Here is an 18503-nt window from a genome sequence, read left to right on the forward strand (position 1 = left end):
CGTTAGACGTCATCACAGCGACACAGAAACTCATTAAACACACTTGTCCGCCTTTGCAGCTTTATGCAACAGTCACGCTCAAACTGGCAGATTTATCTGTTTATAATATTTTTCGGTTGTGTTTTAACGTGTTTTTACAGTGTCCGTAGTTGTGATGTTTACGTCATGTGACCACGATGTAGTTCGTGTGTAGCCTAACAATAGCTTTTTACTAATGGTGATTTCATTTATGCTTAAAAACTCACAAAAGTGGTGTTCATCTGTGAAGACTGTCATGCTGAACGAAACGTGCAAGTATCATAAACCTGTGTTTGTCAGAGAGCTTGTTTTTGGCGATAACCGAAAAATCGATTCAGAAGGGTTTTAAGGAGGGAACCAGTGTGATGCTAACTTCTTGGTTGGCTTACAAAAATATGTCATCTCTTCACCACTCTGTAAAAATGGCAAAGTTATGTGTTGTTTACGGTTGTGCAAACCGGTCAAAACAAGAGCTACACTCTGTAGATAAAAGTATCGGGCCGCCTGCACGTCACACCTACAGGAGCTTTTATGACATCCCGTTCTCAATCCATCGGCGTTAATATGAAGTTGGTCTCCCGTTTGCAGCTATAACAGCTTCTGCTCCTCTGGGAAGGCTTTCTGCAGGATTTTGGAGTGTGTCAGTGGGAATTTTTGCCCATTCAGAGATCATATCCAGTGTATCTAGAAATTTTCTGATGATTGCTGCTGCCTGCAGGTCCTTTTAAGGTTTTAGCGTATTCACTTTTTCTTCATTCCCAACGATTCCCAAACGGTGCCCTGCCTCCCATCTGATTTTTGCACATCATCGGGATCACATGACTGAAAACAAGCTACCGCCAGTGTCGTCATGTTTCAGAATAAAGTCATTTATGTTCATTTTTAGGTGAATAGTAGATAATTAAACGACTCCATCACCTCAGTCTCCAAAGGATTTTTTGTAGAGATAAAGTGGGGTTGATTCTGTACACACACACACACACACACACACACACACACACACACACACAAGATAAAACCTGTAGTTTATCTGCCGGTGTTATGCTCTGTTGTAGGTGATGTCCAGAGGTGGAATCGTGCAGCACGGTCGTGTCCCGGTGGCGGTTAAAGCAGGAACTGGTAAAAACTGTTTCTTAAACTAAGTCAGTCATCTTAAAGGATGTGTCCGATGATGATGATCTGCATTTCCGTTGTCAGTAAATCCAGAAAATAATACAATAATAACCTACAATAATTCAGAGCAAAGACAATTTATTTGCTCTGAATTTCACTTGGACTGAAAATGTGACATTAGTCAGTGTTTTGTTAACACGGCAGGAAACTAAACAGTATTAAGAAATGGCCTTTGATATTTTGTTGGTTTATCTTGGGATTTGATGACAATAACAAAAACATTATTGTATGCCCAATAGGGATCAACGGATTATTGGTCTGGTCGATTATTGGCATTTTGCTGATTATCTGTATCAGTGTTTTGTTTTAATGATCGCTGATAAAATTATTTCATTAAGAAAAATAAAGAAAGGAAGTGTCAGCAGGGGAAAAGCTTTTACTTTGTAGAACCTCAGGAAGCTATTTTTAATTTATTCATTTTTATTTAAATTTTCACTTGACTTAAAAAAAACAAAAAGTTGCTGGGAACTTTTTGTATATGATGCTGAAAGTCTAATTACTAATACTTATTACTAATAAAATTTTTATTAAATATTCACTAAAGGCAAAGTTTTGTGTTGGACTTTGTTATGTTCTAAATTCTAAATATTGACAGAGAGACTTTCATTTCTATTGTAAATGCATTGGTTCCAAATATTGGTTGTCGGTGTCATTAACTACTAATAATTGGTATCGGCCCCGAAAAACCAACATCGATCGATCCCTAATGCCCATCTTTGTCCTTTAATTGTGGCGTCAGCTGCTTGAGATTAATCAAATAGCTAATTTGTGGGGCACCTCAGTAGTTTCATAGATAGGGCTGCAGCAGGTCCCTATTTCCCGTGTACAGTTACGTTTATTGCTGAAACAAAATACAACAATCTAATTTGATACATGCAAAATGAAAAAGGATATCATTTGTTCATTTTATGTATTTTAATACTTTCACATGATCATATGTCTCATCTCCTTGTCTGTTTTTCCTGCCTCAGTCAACAAAGGCGAGTTGTCCGTGTCCCTCCGTCAGGTGACAAACCTGGCCCCGTTTGCTCAGGTGGTGGTTTACACCGTGATGCCCAGTGGAGAGGCCGTGGCCGATAGCCGGGACTTCCCCATTCAGCTCTGCCTCAATAACAAGGTACCAATAACCAACCGATAAATGAGTCTTCAATGCTGTTCTGACATACACAGGGTTTCCTGCAAATCCTTAAAAAGTCTTAAAAGGCATTGAATTCATTAATTTAGAAAAAAGGCCTTAATTGGTATCAAATTCCCTTTGTGTCCCCTTCCCTGTTAAAATAAAGGTTAAATAAAAATAAAATAAAATGAAAAAAATAGATTGACATCAATTAATCTTTCAAAAGTCTTAAAATGCTCAGACAAGGGAAGGGGCATTTTTTCTGCATAGTAAAATCTTTTCTTTTGTTGTTGTTGTTGTTGTTGTTTAAATAATTTAATGATTCCTTTTCTTACACTTGTCTTGATGGAAATCCAAGCAGTGAAATCTCACATGCAAATTGAGAAACACAAAATCGCTCCGAAAACAGGCCAGAAAAGCCAGATATTTGCCGCTTCTGTTGGTAGACCAAATGGATATGTTTATGATAATATAATATGTTCATTGTATTCTCTATATTCCTCTCTAAAAAGGGTTGTTTTTTCAACATTTGAAGTAGAATATCAAACTTTCTCAAGCGACAAAAAAGTCATGTTTTAAGTTAAAATAAGCATTTGGGCCAAAAAAATTGTCCTGTAATACTGGTTATCACAAAATAAGTCTTGCACTTAATTCCATGTGACATTAAAAAAAGTCCAAAAAAGTCTTAAATCTACGTTGCCTTAAGCGGCAGGAACCCTGATATAATAATATAAGAATTTTAAATTAGTTTAAGTCTGTATTTTTGACCTGATATCTTCCAGTCAGCTCTGAAACTAATGACCGTCCACCTCGGTGTCTCTTGCGCAGGTGTCCCTGAAGTTCTCCTCTCTGCAGCAGCTTCCAGCAGAGAAGACGACGCTCAGTCTCCAGGCTCATCCAGGCTCCATGTGCTCCGTCAGAGCCATCGACCAGAGCATCCTCCTGCTGCAGCCGGAGCAGGAACTCACAGTCGACTCTGTATGACATAAGCCTCAACGCTTACAACACGTTAACGTTTGTGCATATAACAAATCCTCACCAACCTTTTACTTAATTTAATGGGTAAAGTCAAAATCGGTAGAATTTGGACGAGATCAAGTCATGATAATGATAAGCTCATCTTTTTTTTATTAATTATTTAATTTTATTTTCAGTTTAAGTTATTAGTTTTATTGTTATTTACTGTTGAAAACCAGACAGTACAACAATAGTTGGCAGGCAAAAACCGATAGATACAAATTTAAATTACAAATAAAATAAATAAGAAGAGGTTAGTCTTAGTCTTTTTTTTGTCTTGTGTTTATTTTGATGAGAAAACGGAGAAAAGTCTGGATTAATTGAAGTCATAAAATTAAATACAGCATCATTTACATACTCTCAGACAACTTGTGCAGAATTATCCGAGTCTTATTCATCCAGTCATGTTAAGGCTGAGCGTTAAAACCATAACCACGTCAATCGTGCTATAACTTTTCCTCGATTGAAACATGAGATGTAGCCTAGTCAATAGACTGTCGATAGAGTTCAGTTCCCTGTAGGAAAGGGTACTCTGTTTGGGAAGTATTTCAGCATTAACTGGATAAACGAGACTTGGATACTGCATTCGTTCTGTGAGAGTTTGTAATTGGATGTGGACCTCTATGACTTCAATTCAGCAAGAGCTGTTTTCGTTATCGGTTTCTTCACTGGAGAGGCATGCCAGAAAAACTGCATTACCTTGGCAAATTCAGAGTAACATATAGTGAGTAACTGAAGTTCATATAGTTATTTGAAGGGTGAAGTTTCTGTACCTCCTGCCAATACTGATGACTTACCCAGGCTCGTGTTCGTGTGTGTTTTCGTGCAGGTGTACAGCCAGCTGCCTTTACAGAAGCTGTCAGGATACAGCTATGAGGTTGAAGACTTTGAGCCGTATCCCTGCTTCTCAGTGCCGATGCCAGAGCCCGAACCAGAACCAGAACCAGAAGTAGAACCGGAACTGGAACCAGAACAGGAGCTCGCGGCCGATGTGGAGGCAGCTGGTCGAGCAAAGCGCTCACTCTACTATGGACCGACCAATCAGAAGAATGATGTCTACAGCATCTTTAAAGTAGAAATTCAGTTATTTCGAATATTGACATTGATTGTATAATATTTAGTATATATTTAGAGTTTCTCTGAAGACCACGTCTATAATACATTATGAAGTCATTCATAGTGATTTATAATGCATTCAAAGTGCTTTATGACTACACTCATAAACACATAATGCTTTCTGGTATCAACAGTCATTAAACATTATAGATGTGACTTGTATTGATTTATAAGTATCAAGTGTCTCTTGACTAGTTATAAACTGAAGGTTGGCTGATGGGGCTTATAATGCATAATTACTACCAGTACTCATCTATACACACATCAACAATCAGCTCATAGTGTGCTATAACAGTCCATGCAGCATCATAAGTTATCATTGTGCGTTTTAAGTAAAGTTAGGTACACTTTGATGTATTTGTAATTACGCTACCATGTACCAGAATACTTTGCATGTAATCCATTATTCAACCTCGTCATGAAACATTATGAATGCCTTATAATTCACTACGAATGCCTTTATAATGCATTATAGACGTGGTCCTTATAGAAAGTGTTACAAAAAGGATTTTTGTTTACAGTTATATCTATCTGGGTAATTCAGTTTTCATTTATAACAATTTACTTGAAAAATATAATAGTCTTGTGCTGTATCCCGTGTGTTCATCAGCAGTGACCCAAACATAAACAGTATACAACTTTGCAATCTTTAATTGGGTTTAATCATGTCTCTCTCTCCATTTTAGGAAATTGGAATCAAAATTGTGACCAACTCGGATGTGAAAAAACCTTATAACTGCCTTGAAAGAAACTATGAGCTTTACTATGATTCTGGTATGTTTTAGAGTTTACCAATGTTGTTGTCTGTTTCTTTGGACCTCAGAATAATTATACTCTGATATCATGTCAACTAGAAGTCTTAAAGGGGTTTGGGTCTCCATTGAAAGCAGGAGATTATTCTGATATGCCTGTAGGCATCGCTTTTGTCTCCAGTGACGAAGAACCATGGTCTGGAAAAACCAAGGAGACTATTAGAACATACTTCCCTGAGACCTGGATCTGGGAGCTGGTTTCTGTTGGGTAAGTTTACTTGTGTAATTGGACTTTTTATATCAATGTGTTTCTAGATGCCCTAGACTCCCCGGTGCCCATGGCCTTCAACATGATGCCACAGAGTTCAGGTGGTTTCATGAAAGGCAAAGAGGAGGAGAAGAAAGAGACCGTGCGGACGTTCTTCCCTGAGACCTGGATCTGGGACCTTGTTTCTGTGGGGTAATAATAACATATATATTACCAAAAAAAAGGGTCGAATACCATCCCCTTTTTTTTTTCCCTCATATTTTCAGACATTTGTACATTTTGAACATAGAAAGTGTGTTTTCACAAGAATGTTGTTTCTTTATGTCATTTGTTATTTATTTCAAAACTTCAACTAATTATCTGTTAAATTGTAGATTTGTGTTTTTTCTCCAATTAACCATTTAGATTAGACGTTTTTTGCTTCCAATGTGCTTATCTTGTCAAATCCACTCTGCCTCTAGGCTGCCCCTGCTGTTTATATACATACTGCATCTCACATATGCTACTAACAGAATGTGTCTGCAGCTGTCTCTGTGACACCGCTAACCCAGACCACCAGGAAAGCCGCTCAGCCTTGCAGGAAGTTTTTCCCAGTGGTAATTCACATTATTGCAGCGAAAAAAATCCCCCGTGGCCCAAAAAGCAGTTGCTCACCGGGTAGACCCACGTACGTGTGTGATTGCTGGATTCGGTTCCAACCTGCAGCTCTTTGTCATGCCCTCTCTTTATCTCTTTTCCGCTTAAGCTGTCCTATATAATGAAAGGAAAAAGCCGAAACAACAGCAGATCAAAATATTTTATAAATTGTATTCATCACACACACATTATACACACGTACGCTTGCTCGACACCAGCAGCTCGACATTGTGAGCATGTTAGCGTGCTGATGTTCTCCATTTGCTAAACAGATACATAATTTTACTCATAAACCTTTAACCCTTAAGGGCTGTTTGGTGCATTTTATGCGCTTTTCATTCTTCTTTTTTTTTAAATAATTTTGGCTGTGTTCATGCATATGGCACACTTTGGCAAGATTGTGTGTTTTTGTTTAATATTTCCTAGAATAAGTCTAAAATACACTGTGGAAAATAAATTGTTACATTCATGTTGTTAAGTGCAAAAATGCTCAATGGAAACTAATTTTTGATCCCACAGCCATCAAAGTATAAAAACATGCATTGTATTATTTCTGGGTGTCATTCTGGGCTTTTGCCTTGGACTTTGTCATTTTTACTGTTTTCCTGTTTCATTTTTACTATATTTGGCATATGGAGAAAATACATGCTATTTCTACTATGTGCACTGTCACGATCAATGTTGCTGCTAATCATTGACACATCCCGGACTGTGATTATCAAAAAAGTAGTTTGCATGTAGTATATTGAAAATAATTCTTTTTTAATAATATCTAAAAAAAATAGTGGCATCATGACAAAAACCTGCTACAAATGATAAGGACTGGTGTTGGTGAGAAAATTAACTCAAAAGTAGAAAATGATAGTTATGTGTAATAATTTTTAAAGCTTGATTTTGATATGAGTGTGTGTCATATTGATTCAGGCCCTAAGGGTTAAAGTAACTCCACATGACATGAACTTTTTCATTTGCCTCTCGCCCGTGTTTGTTCAGAGACAGCGGGTCGGTGAACGTGGAGAAAACCGTCCCTGACACCATCACTAAGTGGGCGGCCGGAGCTTTCTGCGTCTCCTCTGTGGGCTTCGGCGTGTCGCCCAACACTGGGCTGACCGCCTTCCAGCCGTTCTTCGTCAGTCTCACGTTGCCGTACTCTGTCATCCGAGGGGAGGTGTTCACACTCAAAGCCACCGTCTTCAACTATCTCTCCAAATGCATCATGGTAAGTATTTTGAGTCTTACAGAAGGAATTTATTGAAATGGTTTCACAAGTATGAACGCCTTCACACAGTGAGTTTTTGTTTTTTTTTTGTCTGAAATTCAAAAAACTCAAAGTTTTCTGAACAGGTTTGAATTTCTTTTCGAGGAGCTTTTCGAGAGTTATTTGACTGAGAAGCAGTGAAGAAAATGTGGCGGCGGGACACAAAGATACAATAACAGAGAGGAGCGGGTCTCACAGTATCATTTCATAACTGGGATAGCTCACGTTCAGCAGGTCAGATAGTTAGTTATATTCAGGAGGGTGATGATGATGATGATGATGATGATGATAATGAGGAGGAGGAGGAGAAGGAGGAGGAGGAGGATTTGGACTGAGACAGAGAGAGGGACAGTGCGGAGACAAAGAGGGGATAGTTTTGCACCTTCAGGTCGCCAGGGAGGCAACTTCGGTGTTGAGAAACAAGAAAGCAAATGTGTCTTTTAATCTCGTCTCATATTGTGAATTTTTGCAACTAACAGAGCAATACATGACATCAGACTCCGTGTTTAAGGTCTCTTGGGGTATAGTTCATGGGTAAAAAACATTAAAGTTACATTTTCATTTACATCTCTTTGCTTAAGTGTTTCATATATTTCAAATATTGAAATTTGTGAGGGCACGTGTGTTTTTAATTGTGTCTGCAGGTGAAGATCACGCTGGCTGACTCAGACCAGTACACCTTCAGAAACTGTGATGGCTGCCAGTACAGTGTGTGTTTGTGCGGGGAGGAGAGCAGGACCTTCTCATGGATTGTGACTCCAACTGCGTTAGGTATGACGACAGAAATATTACCACCCTGAATTCTGTTTGACTCAGAAACATGCTTTTATTTTTTTAAATTTAATTGCAATCATAGCTAGTCACATTTACATGGATAACGGATTTATTGTGTAAATGTTCTTTGGATTTCTGTTGATGGATCTAAATTTTTATGCCTCTGTGCCGATGATAGTCGTGGCTGGAGGCACTATGTTTTTCGGATGTCCGTATGTCCATCCGTCAGGAGGTCGTTATGTACGCCTTATTCTTGTTAACGTGATATCCCAAGAACACCTTGAGAATTTCTTTAGATTTGGCACAAACGTCCACATGGACACAACGATAAACAGATTCGATTTTAGGGGTCAAACATCGAGGGATGACCTGAACGAACTGATTCAAATTTGGTGGTCAAAGGTCACTGTGACCTCACAGAACATGTTATATTGGCTGTAACTGGTGAATTTATTCGCTAAGTATGAAAAGGTCAAAGGTCAGCTTCACACTGACATCGTGATATAAACTTTAAGTGCAGCTCGAAGTTTTTGGAGGCTGACAACCTCCAGGCGGTAATTCTGACTGGAGAGGTGAACATGAACAAGAATAAAATAGTAATAATAACTTTATTTATGTAGCTGCTATCAAAACAAAAATGACCTCTGCCCACTTTAAACCAGTAAGAAAAAAAACGTAAAATTCTTATGAAAATAACCAAAACAGTTTTGCATTTGCAAAAACCATAACTCGAAAAGCTGATTGAGAAAATGTGTTTTCAAGGACTTTAAGATTTCAGGATATTGTTTTAGAAAAAAAATGTTAGAAAATAACAAAACAGTTATACTGGAGATAATATCTAATATTGGGAATTTTGTCATTCGTTGCCTTAAAATATCAGAATCTGGTGTCATTGCTAAGTACATTCACATATACGAGGAATGTGATTTGGTGTTTTGGTGCAAAACAATTAACATGAAGGAAGAATAAAAATAGTGAATATTAATATTATTAAAAATAAGCTAAGGAAAATATACAGAAAACATATTTATAATTATCATAATTATATGTTTAAAATTATGCTACAGAATTTTTATTATTTTTAAGCACTTTTTTTCAAGTCATTTCCAGTTTGTTTTTGTTTTTTTAATCATAAAAATATGCTCATTGCCTTCCTCTCAAGTCTTGTAAGGAAATCAAGCTTATTTGCTCATGTTTCAAAGAGTTAAAATCCATGCAAAATATCAGGTTTGATTAGATCAGATTAGATTCAGTTAAGGATTGCAATTGTTAACACTTGTTAATTGATTAATTGGTAAAATTGGCAGTTAATCGTTTTTTTGTAGAAAAGGGAAAAAAAAACTTAGCTCCGTTTCAAACAATACCAAACATTTTTTTCCTCAGCTGACAAAAACACTTTGCATATATTTTTGACAGCATTTTATAGCCTCTAGTATAATCGATTAAATCTCACGTTTTCTATTAAGTTCTTAAGGACAGATCAATCAATCGTCCATTGATTGTTATCATCTCTGGAGTCAAAACAAAAATCTGTTAATATTCCTCAAAAACTGAGTGAAGCTCGTCTCGAACGGCGTCAGCCCGCCCCCGGCTCCGCTCCCCCTGCCTCCTCATTACGACAAAGAACATTTCCAAGTGACTGTTATTGGTGTCGCTAATAATCTAACGCAGTCTTCACATCTTCATAATTAAATACTGATGTTGTTTGTTCCGTCCGACGCCAAACTTCCACTCTGGGTGACACAGATGAGACAGAGCAGGCTAATTAATCTGCATTAAGGGCACTGACAGCTGTTGCGTCTGCACCGCTGGAAGCAAAGACGGGGGGGCTGTTGTTGTAACGCTGCCTGGCCTGAAAGCAGAGCATTTCTATCAGCCTCCATCAGCACGGATGGAGACGAGGCTCTGATGAATGTCAAATTGCGCTCCTCTAACTCCCCCTTAGAGGAATGCTGACAATCACTTGTACTAACAAGTCAGGTAGTATCTCTGACGAAACACTCAGAAACCTCTCCCTCGGGGGGTGATCTGTACTTGTCCTCCGTGTGAAGGATTGTGGGCTGTGAAGGAAGAAAGGGAGGGGGTGGGAGATGGAGCGGTATAATAAGGCAACAAATAGGGATTAATGAGGGCGAAAGAGATGGGAAACAGGGGGAGGAAGGAAAACAGGGAGGAGGGATGGAGGATAATGAGTTGGACTGAAAAGCAGACAGGCAGCTGTTTTGCCTCCGTACACAAAATGTGACAGCGTGACAGGGAGTGCGAGCGCTAATCAATACAGCCCGGCTCTCAGGTAAAGACTGTGTTATGTGTCCATGCAGGTCAGGTGAATCTGAAGGTCAGCGCAGAGGCCCTGAAGACTGACACGCTCTGCGGCAACGAGGTGGCCACCGTCCCCGACATGGGCCGCATCGACACTGTGGTCCGCACCCTGCTGGTGGAGGTCAGTGACGGTCAAACACGACACCGATCAGACGAGCACAAAGGTGACTCGCCTGAATACTTAATGGCGAAGACGAATAAAAGTGTCAGGAGGAAGGTAGCTGTTTTTGTTTTTGTTTATGAAGGACGCTGTTTTTTTCTATGAAAACTGGGAATAACTTTAAACATCCAACCGGTCTGCTCTGTTAACTTATATTAGTCAAAGTTTCAAATAAATAAATCACATTTCACAAAAGAATCAGAATAGTTTTTATAACGTGTGACTGTTTTCATGCGTGCACAGAGGGCTCTGAATAATAACACATACTGAACCTACGAATCAACATATTAGCCTGAGCATGAAGTTTCCATCACTCAAATCATCAGTAAGATGAGGGGTGAGGTATTTTATTTCCTTACATGACATTAGAGGACATTTAAATATAATTTTATTGTTTTTTAAAAAAAACCTCTTTAAACAGCTGTAGTTTTACTCAAAGAGGGCAGAATAGTGCATTTGTTGGGGACTATTTTCAGCTGCGGAGTAATCCACTATTGATGCTGTAGTGGCTCTTTGGGGCAGCTGGATGGTGGACATGTGACTCTGTTCACTGTAGCTGGGTTTCCGTGACAGATATGTGAAAAGTGCTATTTTCTAAAGTTCGATAAAAAAAAAACCAACTGCGTTTCCACTGAGTGATGTTATGCGAATTTCCTTTTGCGATATCATTCCAGTAACCATGGCGATGGATGTTCAAAACATTGGCAGGTGTATTTCTATTGCAGATACTCGTTAAAGCCAAACGGATATCGCCGTAATTTCTTTGTCTCATTTAAGAGTTAAGAAGATCCACACATACAGAGCCACGCTTCGTATAATGTCATGTGACTTTGTTGTTCTTTCTCTTCTTCTATGGTTTATTAGTGGTTGACATCCTTAAAGTCGCATTACCGTGACTCAGCATTTCACACCATATGATCTACAAAAGTGAAAAAAATGTTTCCATTGCAGTTTTGCGAAATATGGCTTTTTCGAATCGCCTGAAAACCACCTCATGCAAAAACTTTCTTGCGATGATCAGAAGCTTTTTCGAAATTGAACATGTTTCCATCCGACATATTTTGTATTCACAATTTCAATTTGTGCAATTTTAGGGTTTATGAAAAGCCGGCTAGTAATGAAGGAAAATCCAGCGCAGCAATGTGGCTCAGTAATTACTAACTAACCACAGTGGAGCTCAGAAATATGACACACGATGCTTAGTGAGGCTTGTTACGTTGCGTTTTATTGACGCTCTTCTGTCTGTCTCCCCAAAAGGCTGAAGGAACCCCACAGATGGTCAGTCACAACGCGCTGCTCTGTCCAACAGGTGAGCGTTCACAGAAGACCTTTGTATCAAAGCTCCGGGGTCAAAGGCCGTCTTTTGTTTTTTACTTTAATGTTTATTGTGTTTTGTGAGGGGCGTGTTTGTTTCCAGTCTCTGTAAGTTCATACATCCAATAGTCCAAATGTTTTTTCCACTGAGTTATAGATCATCCGTTTCCTCCATTTGGCATCAAAAACATCTCAGTCTCAGCTGGCATGTCATTTTTTTCCCGTGGTATAAATATCTCTTATGATTTCTAACCTTTTTTGTTTGCAGTAGAGGCTTCAGTCTTGTCTCAGCTCCTTCTTATTGTTTTTTGTGCTTGTAATCAATAATATTTTGGTTAAACTTAACTTTGCATTCCTTTGGTATTTCATATCTAGGATTTTTAATCTCAGCATGCACAGGGTGCCGGGTAGCTCAGCTGGTGGAGTGAATGCTCCACATAAAGCCCAAAAAATAACTTTTAAAAAAATATATGTTAGTATTCATATCTTCCCCGAATCCGTGTAACTTGTGGCGACCCCCCCCCCCCAAAAAAATGTGTGTGTGGTTTACCTCTGTGTTTCCACATATCTGCCAACATGATTGTTGTGAAACCACTTTGTGTACTTTTTATTTGAGGTGTAATGAAGTGTTCATATATATGTCCATATCTTTGAATTAGTTCAGGTGTGTTGTGATTTAGGTGTATATAAATATATATACATATTAAGACATTCTTTTGTTGTAATTTTAGTGTTTAGTTTCCTGACTCATTTTGTCTGGGTCAAAGGTCGATCGAAGCTCGACCCTTTTCGTCAGAATAGAGCGAAAACTGGAGCGCTCGATCAACACGTTCTTCTGTCATGGAGACCTGTTTCACTATGACTGTCGTCGGTTTCCATCAGAATAAAAGGATAATAACGGCTGCTTTTTGGTTGCCAGGAGAATTTATATCTTTGCGTAAAGACTGAAAACATTCGGAAACATCTAACCTGGTCGTGTCCTCCCCTCTGAAACTCATGAATTATAATTTTATTACGTATGAGATTTCGACAGTTTTCAAAAAAAAAGTTCTTCTTCTTTTATCCTCTTGTGATATTTATGCTATTTATTTTTATTGCTATTGTATTTGTTAATCTATTTACTGATGTACAGCACTTTGGTCATTATTTATAAATATATTTGGATAGGATTTGATATTATTTCAGCTGCACATGAATAAAATAATGCTAAGCTGTAGTTTTATGGGGTTTATATCCTGAGCTAACCAGCTGCTGGCTGTAGTCTCATCTGCCGTACACACATGAGGGAGGTATCGATCTTCATTTTTAACTCAAGAAAGAGAACACGCTTATTTTCTAAAATGTCAAGCTGTTTCTTTGAACTCTTTATGGATCATTTATGTGTTGCCTCCTCTGCTCTCTGTGTTGTCAGAGGCGCCCGTGGAGAAGAAAATCTCTCTTCTGATGCCCGAGATGTTTGTGGCTGGATCAGCCAGGGCGACTGTCTCTGTGCTCGGTCAGTGACGCGACGATCAGCTAATACTGTCCTCTTTATTTCATTTTTTTTTTATTTATTTTCTGGCTTGTGAAAATAAATCAAAATAAAACGCTGTCAGTTCAGTGCAGTGTTGTATCTCCGCCTCGTGTTTCTCCTCCTGCAGGTGACCTGATGGGCCGGGCCATGAAGAACCTGGACAAGCTCCTGGCCATGCCGTACGGCTGCGGGGAGCAGAACATGGTGCTGTTTGCGCCCAACATCTTCATCCTCAACTACCTGAAAAGCACGGGACAGCTGACGGAGGACATCCAGGACAGAGCGACGCGCTTCCTGGAGAGCGGTGAGTCGTCCCGTCTCGTCTGTGAGAGTCGGAAAAAAATGTAGATTCATTTTAAGGTTGGGCTTTAGGGTTGTCATTTTAGGGTGACAAGAAAATGATGGAAAAATAGTTATTCGATATGTATATTCGATATATGGACAAAAATGTCCAGTAACTTTTTCGTGCTCATTTTCGGGGTATTTCTTGTTAAGTTGCTCGCCTGCTTCTTAACGTGTTTTTGAAAGAAATCAAGCCGACTTGCTCAGATTTCAAAGCGTTAATCACTGTGTGACACGAAAGCCATATTTTCATTTTTTTTAGCTCACGGTCATCTCAATGAAAGACAAAATGATCTTTGCAGGGATAACTTTCCCAAGTTTTCAGATCTTGTCTCATAGTGGTGTAAATTGCTGTGCAGTGTTCTGACGTCTGATCCGCCTTCGTTCTCTTGGATCTATTATTTAAACCAGCCTTCAGGGATTGCATTTCATCGTCTCACCGATATGTGAAAGAACAGGCGTTCATCGGCGAGGCCCCCCCCGCGCAGTCTTCTGTCTGTCTGTCTGTCTGTCCGTCTGTCTGTCCGTCTGTGTGTCCGTCTGTGTGTCCGTCTGTGTGTCTGCAGAGGGACATTATTGTGTAAATGTGACGTTTTTCTTCGTGTCTGTCTGTGTGCTGCAGGATATCAGAGGGAGCTCACCTACAAACATGATGACGGCTCCTACAGCGCCTTTGGGAAGAACGACGAGTCTGGAAACACCTGGTCAGTAAACTCGCATCAGCGACATTAATGAGCAAATGCAGTTAACCCTTTAAAACCTGGGCTAATTGGCATGATTTCCTTCAAATACATGCAGAAGGAAATAAGCAGCTTCGGAAGAAATGACTTAGATATAAGCAAAAAATTAGTAAAAAGTACAAGAAAATTACCTGAAAAATCCAAAATGAACATACAAACCAAAAACATGGGAAAGAACAAAACAGAACAAAAAAAGCAGGAAAACTACCTGAAAAATGTAAAAGATTGTAATAACTCTGTAAAATATTTTAAATATTTAATTGTGATGATTCTAAAAAGTCTTCTTGACATTTTACCCTAGCTTATAAAAACATAACTTTCTAAAAATATTAAAAAATTGCCGTTTTCCCAATGTTTCTTAAAGAAATGACACCAGTTTGCTCAGGATTCAAATGTTTAGAAATTTGTGAAAGGTATGTGACTGTAGCTTAAGAAAAGTGACAATCCAGGTTTCAAAGAGTTAAGGATACAGATAATGACGTGCAATATCCATGACCTAACCCTAACCCTATGAGCGTACAAACAGAAATAGGTCACAAGTTTTTTTACCATTTAAAAATTAAAAAACAAAGCGAGTGGGTTGTAATCAAAACCAGTGCAACATTTTTGTGAATATAAGACCATCTGCACTGCCTTATTATCATTTATATCATTTATATTATATATATTTAATACACTTTTTTATATAACTCCATGCCAGCGATATTATTTTTTGGCATTTTTTGTGTTGTCCATCTGTCCTGTTGTGAACGCAAAATCTCGCCTTGGAGGAATTTTTTCCAATTTGGCGCAAACATTTAAAGAAAATTTAAAGTATTTTAATCCATTGGATCTTTTGGAAACATTAATTCTGTGTTTTAATGCCTTTAAGCTGATAACAGCGGTGGCCCAAGGCATCATGTTTTCAGGTTTATTCATTTTATTATTATTGAGACAATGCAAAATAAAAGTACAACTTTGAACTGATGTTTCACATATAGAGATTTTAAAGCTATTGCTAGTTTCCAAATCCTCTCCCTAGTTAGGCTTTTAAGAAAAAAAAGAGTAGATATCAAGGTTACATACACCAGCATGCATACAATAAAAAAGGGTAAAAAGAAGACCAAAATGTGAATATTTACATAAAGATTACATTGAAACACAACACACAGTTAAAGTAAAACAAAAATAATAAAATAAGATAATAATGTCCGTCCATCTGTCCCACTCATCAATACGATATCTAAAGAACGCCTCAAGAATTTTTCCAAACTCTTTGGCACAAACGTTCAGTTGGACGCGATGGTGATTTGATCAGAGTTTGGTGTTAATATGTCAAAGGTCAAGGTCACTGTCACCTCTTCTGTGCCATTCTTGTAATTGCAATATATCAAGAATATCTTAAGGGGATTTTTTTTCAAATTTGGCACAAACGGTCACTTGGACTTAATGATAAGCATATTCGATTTTGGTGGTCAAAGGTCACTGTGACCTTACATCCGTTTCATTTTTGTGAAGATATCTAAAGATGTCTAAAGGAAGTGTCTCCATAAATGTGGCACAAACGTTCACTTGCACTCTACGAGCAGATTATATTATAGTGGTCAAAAGTCACTGACCTCACAAAAACATGTTTTTGCCATATCTCAAAAAGTTATACTCTTATTATGACAAAATGTAACCAAAATGTCTAATAGGATAAAATAATGAATTGAAAACATACAATCGTCAAGCGGTAATTCTGGTTCGTTAAAAGAGTCATTTCTTTTTTATTTGAGTGTTATTTAAGAAAAATACTTCTAAAAACTGAGGAGGAACCAGAAATCCCACCCACTGTCTGCTCGTTTTAGCGACACACCTGTCACTTGAAAAGTACCAAAATAGTATGAATAATAGAATATTTTTATGATTATATAACTCGTGAGATGTTGCAGTTGCATCAGTGGCTCGAGAACATTTTCAAACATTTATCTCGAGCTTTTCTGTTCATCTCAATATTTTCAGCTCAAATCTCACACTTCATTTGATGAGAGAATAAAAAATGACATGCAGACACAGTGGGAGGTGCACACGCACACACACACATGCACACGCACACACACAGAGCGAGTCCTTTCTGGTGTTTGGCACCAGCACACGTCCTAATAATTTACTTTGTGGGGAACCTGCCAGAAAATATTAATATTTGCATTTAATGGGCTTAAAGCGCAGTGCCTCGGGGGATTTAACAAACCCTCTGCTGTTTGAAAGGGTGCTGGGCAGTTTGGCAGTTGGTGAGTGTGTGTGTGGGTGTGTGTTTGCGGTTGGGAGAAACTAGGGCTCTCAAGTGTTCATTTAGATTAGAATTCCAACAGAAGATTGGACCCAATTGTTCACTAAAAATAGACTGTTTTTATTTAAAGCTGCACTAATCATGAGTTTTATATAAACAGAACTACATGTAATGTGACAGGTGTTGATTATAATGATGAACTCACAGAAATTTCAATGCGTGCTGCAGCTTTTTAGCCTCTCTTGCCTCATTATTTTGGTTTTTAGGCCATAAAAAACTTCCCACTTGACCCCATTTACAGATGTAGCAGGCAGCTGTTTTGCAAAAATGCTCTGAAAAATCACCTTTATATCAGCAGCCCAGCACCAAACCACAAAAAAACATTAGCAGAGAGCTGGCAGAGGGAGGACCAAGTCATTGTTGTGCAAGTCACAAGCAAGTCTCAAGTCTTTGCACATAAATCCCAGTTCATAAAGTTTAAGTTTCAATAAGAATTCAAGTTTTAATAACATTTTAATAACTGTTATGACATTAACTAAGCATTAGCTCACCAACTAATGTTAATAGTAGCCTTGACTTGTCGTTCTCTATGGCTGAAAACATTAATATATGCGTATTTTTGTGCACCTTTAAATATCAGAGTTTAGCAGAGTCTGCTCATACAAGGGGTCGGTGATCGTTAGTAGTTAATGAGACTGATATTTGGAACCAATATGTATTTAAAATGAAAAATTAAAATCTGTCTGCCAGTATTTAGAATTTGGTTTTTAACAAACTCCAAAATAAACTTTGTTTAAATGCCTTTAGAAAATGTTTAATCAAAGCTGAAACTTCTTATCATATACATCGAGTTCCCTGCAACAATTTGTATAAAGTCAAGTGAAAAATTTAAATAAAAAATGAATTTTAAAAAAAGGGTTTTACAAAATAAAAGTTGCTCCCATGCAAACATTTGAATTAATTATTTAATTGGCAATTATTAAAACGCTGATACAGATAATCAGTAAAAATATTAAATATCGGCCCTGATTATCTGCCAACCTCTAGCCCATACATTGCAATACAATATGTGTATTTTAATATGAAGTGTCTCAGTGGCTTCCTTCAGACGTATTGTGTCTGAATTAGGATCCAAATATGTCAGAGGTGGATATTTTACTTTGCAGACGACCTTTGCCGCCTCCGTCAGCTCCAGCTGGCTTCACTCTGCCGGGCTTGTGTGCGGCTCGGAGGAAGATGATTGTTTAGTTGTAGATGCAGCTCGGGCCGAGCGCCGTGTTAGTGTGAGACAGGCGGCTGTTATGTAATTGTCCTGAAGCTGGGTTCAGTGTGGGGTTACTAACACGGGTGCACGTAGTTAGATCTGTTTTCTAAAAACCTCTGTGTGTGTGTGTGTGTGTGTGTGTGTGTGTGTGTGTGTGTGTGTGTGTGTGCGTGCTTTCAGGCTGACCTCTTTTGTGATGAAGTCCTTCGGCGGGGCGAGACCATACATCTTTGTGCACGCCAAGCACATTAAAGAAGCCAAGAGGTGGCTGTTCAAACACCAGCGGCCAGACGGCTGCATCAGATCTGTGGGGAAACTCTTCCACAACGGCATGAAGGTGATGACAAACATTTGAATGTAGACTTTTCAGTTGGGAGTTATCTGGTTTCAACATCGTTTGCTTGGGTGAATTTTTCCTGTAAGACAAAACCACAGAATTAGTGAGGAGCAATTTGCATGGAGTTTCTG

At 38.5% G+C, this 18503-nt stretch overlaps 1 protein-coding gene across 5 annotated transcripts in view; it reads left to right on the forward strand.

The window, feature by feature from the left end:
* a2m1 (alpha-2-macroglobulin 1) overlaps positions 1 to 18503 on the forward strand; it is a 60009-nt gene that overhangs the window by 13322 nt on the left and 28184 nt on the right. The window contains exons 13-26 of one of the 5 annotated variants that reach the window (XM_088078513.1): positions 1074 to 1137; positions 2163 to 2308; positions 3137 to 3286; positions 4155 to 4397; positions 5128 to 5215; positions 5296 to 5461; positions 7091 to 7316; positions 8000 to 8126; positions 10451 to 10572; positions 11869 to 11920; positions 13337 to 13420; positions 13566 to 13742; positions 14403 to 14484; positions 18216 to 18372. In XM_088078513.1, coding sequence (XP_087934639.1) covers positions 1074 to 1137; positions 2163 to 2308; positions 3137 to 3286; positions 4155 to 4397; positions 5128 to 5215; positions 5296 to 5461; positions 7091 to 7316; positions 8000 to 8126; positions 10451 to 10572; positions 11869 to 11920; positions 13337 to 13420; positions 13566 to 13742; positions 14403 to 14484; positions 18216 to 18372 — 1884 coding nt within the window. Of the gene's footprint in view, positions 1 to 1073; positions 1138 to 2162; positions 2309 to 3136; positions 3287 to 4154; positions 4398 to 5127; positions 5216 to 5295; positions 5462 to 5508; positions 5654 to 7090; positions 7317 to 7999; positions 8127 to 10450; positions 10573 to 11868; positions 11921 to 13336; positions 13421 to 13565; positions 13743 to 14402; positions 14485 to 18215; positions 18373 to 18503 lie in introns of all 5 variants that reach the window. The other 4 variants (XM_088078514.1, XM_042486317.2, XM_042486318.2 and 1 more) reach the window with 4 other exon arrangements.

Source organism: Plectropomus leopardus, chromosome 6, assembly GCF_026936395.1.
Source record: "Plectropomus leopardus strain MGB_pleo_1.0 chromosome 6, ASM2693639v1, whole genome shotgun sequence".
NCBI lineage: Eukaryota > Metazoa > Chordata > Actinopteri > Perciformes > Serranidae > Plectropomus > Plectropomus leopardus.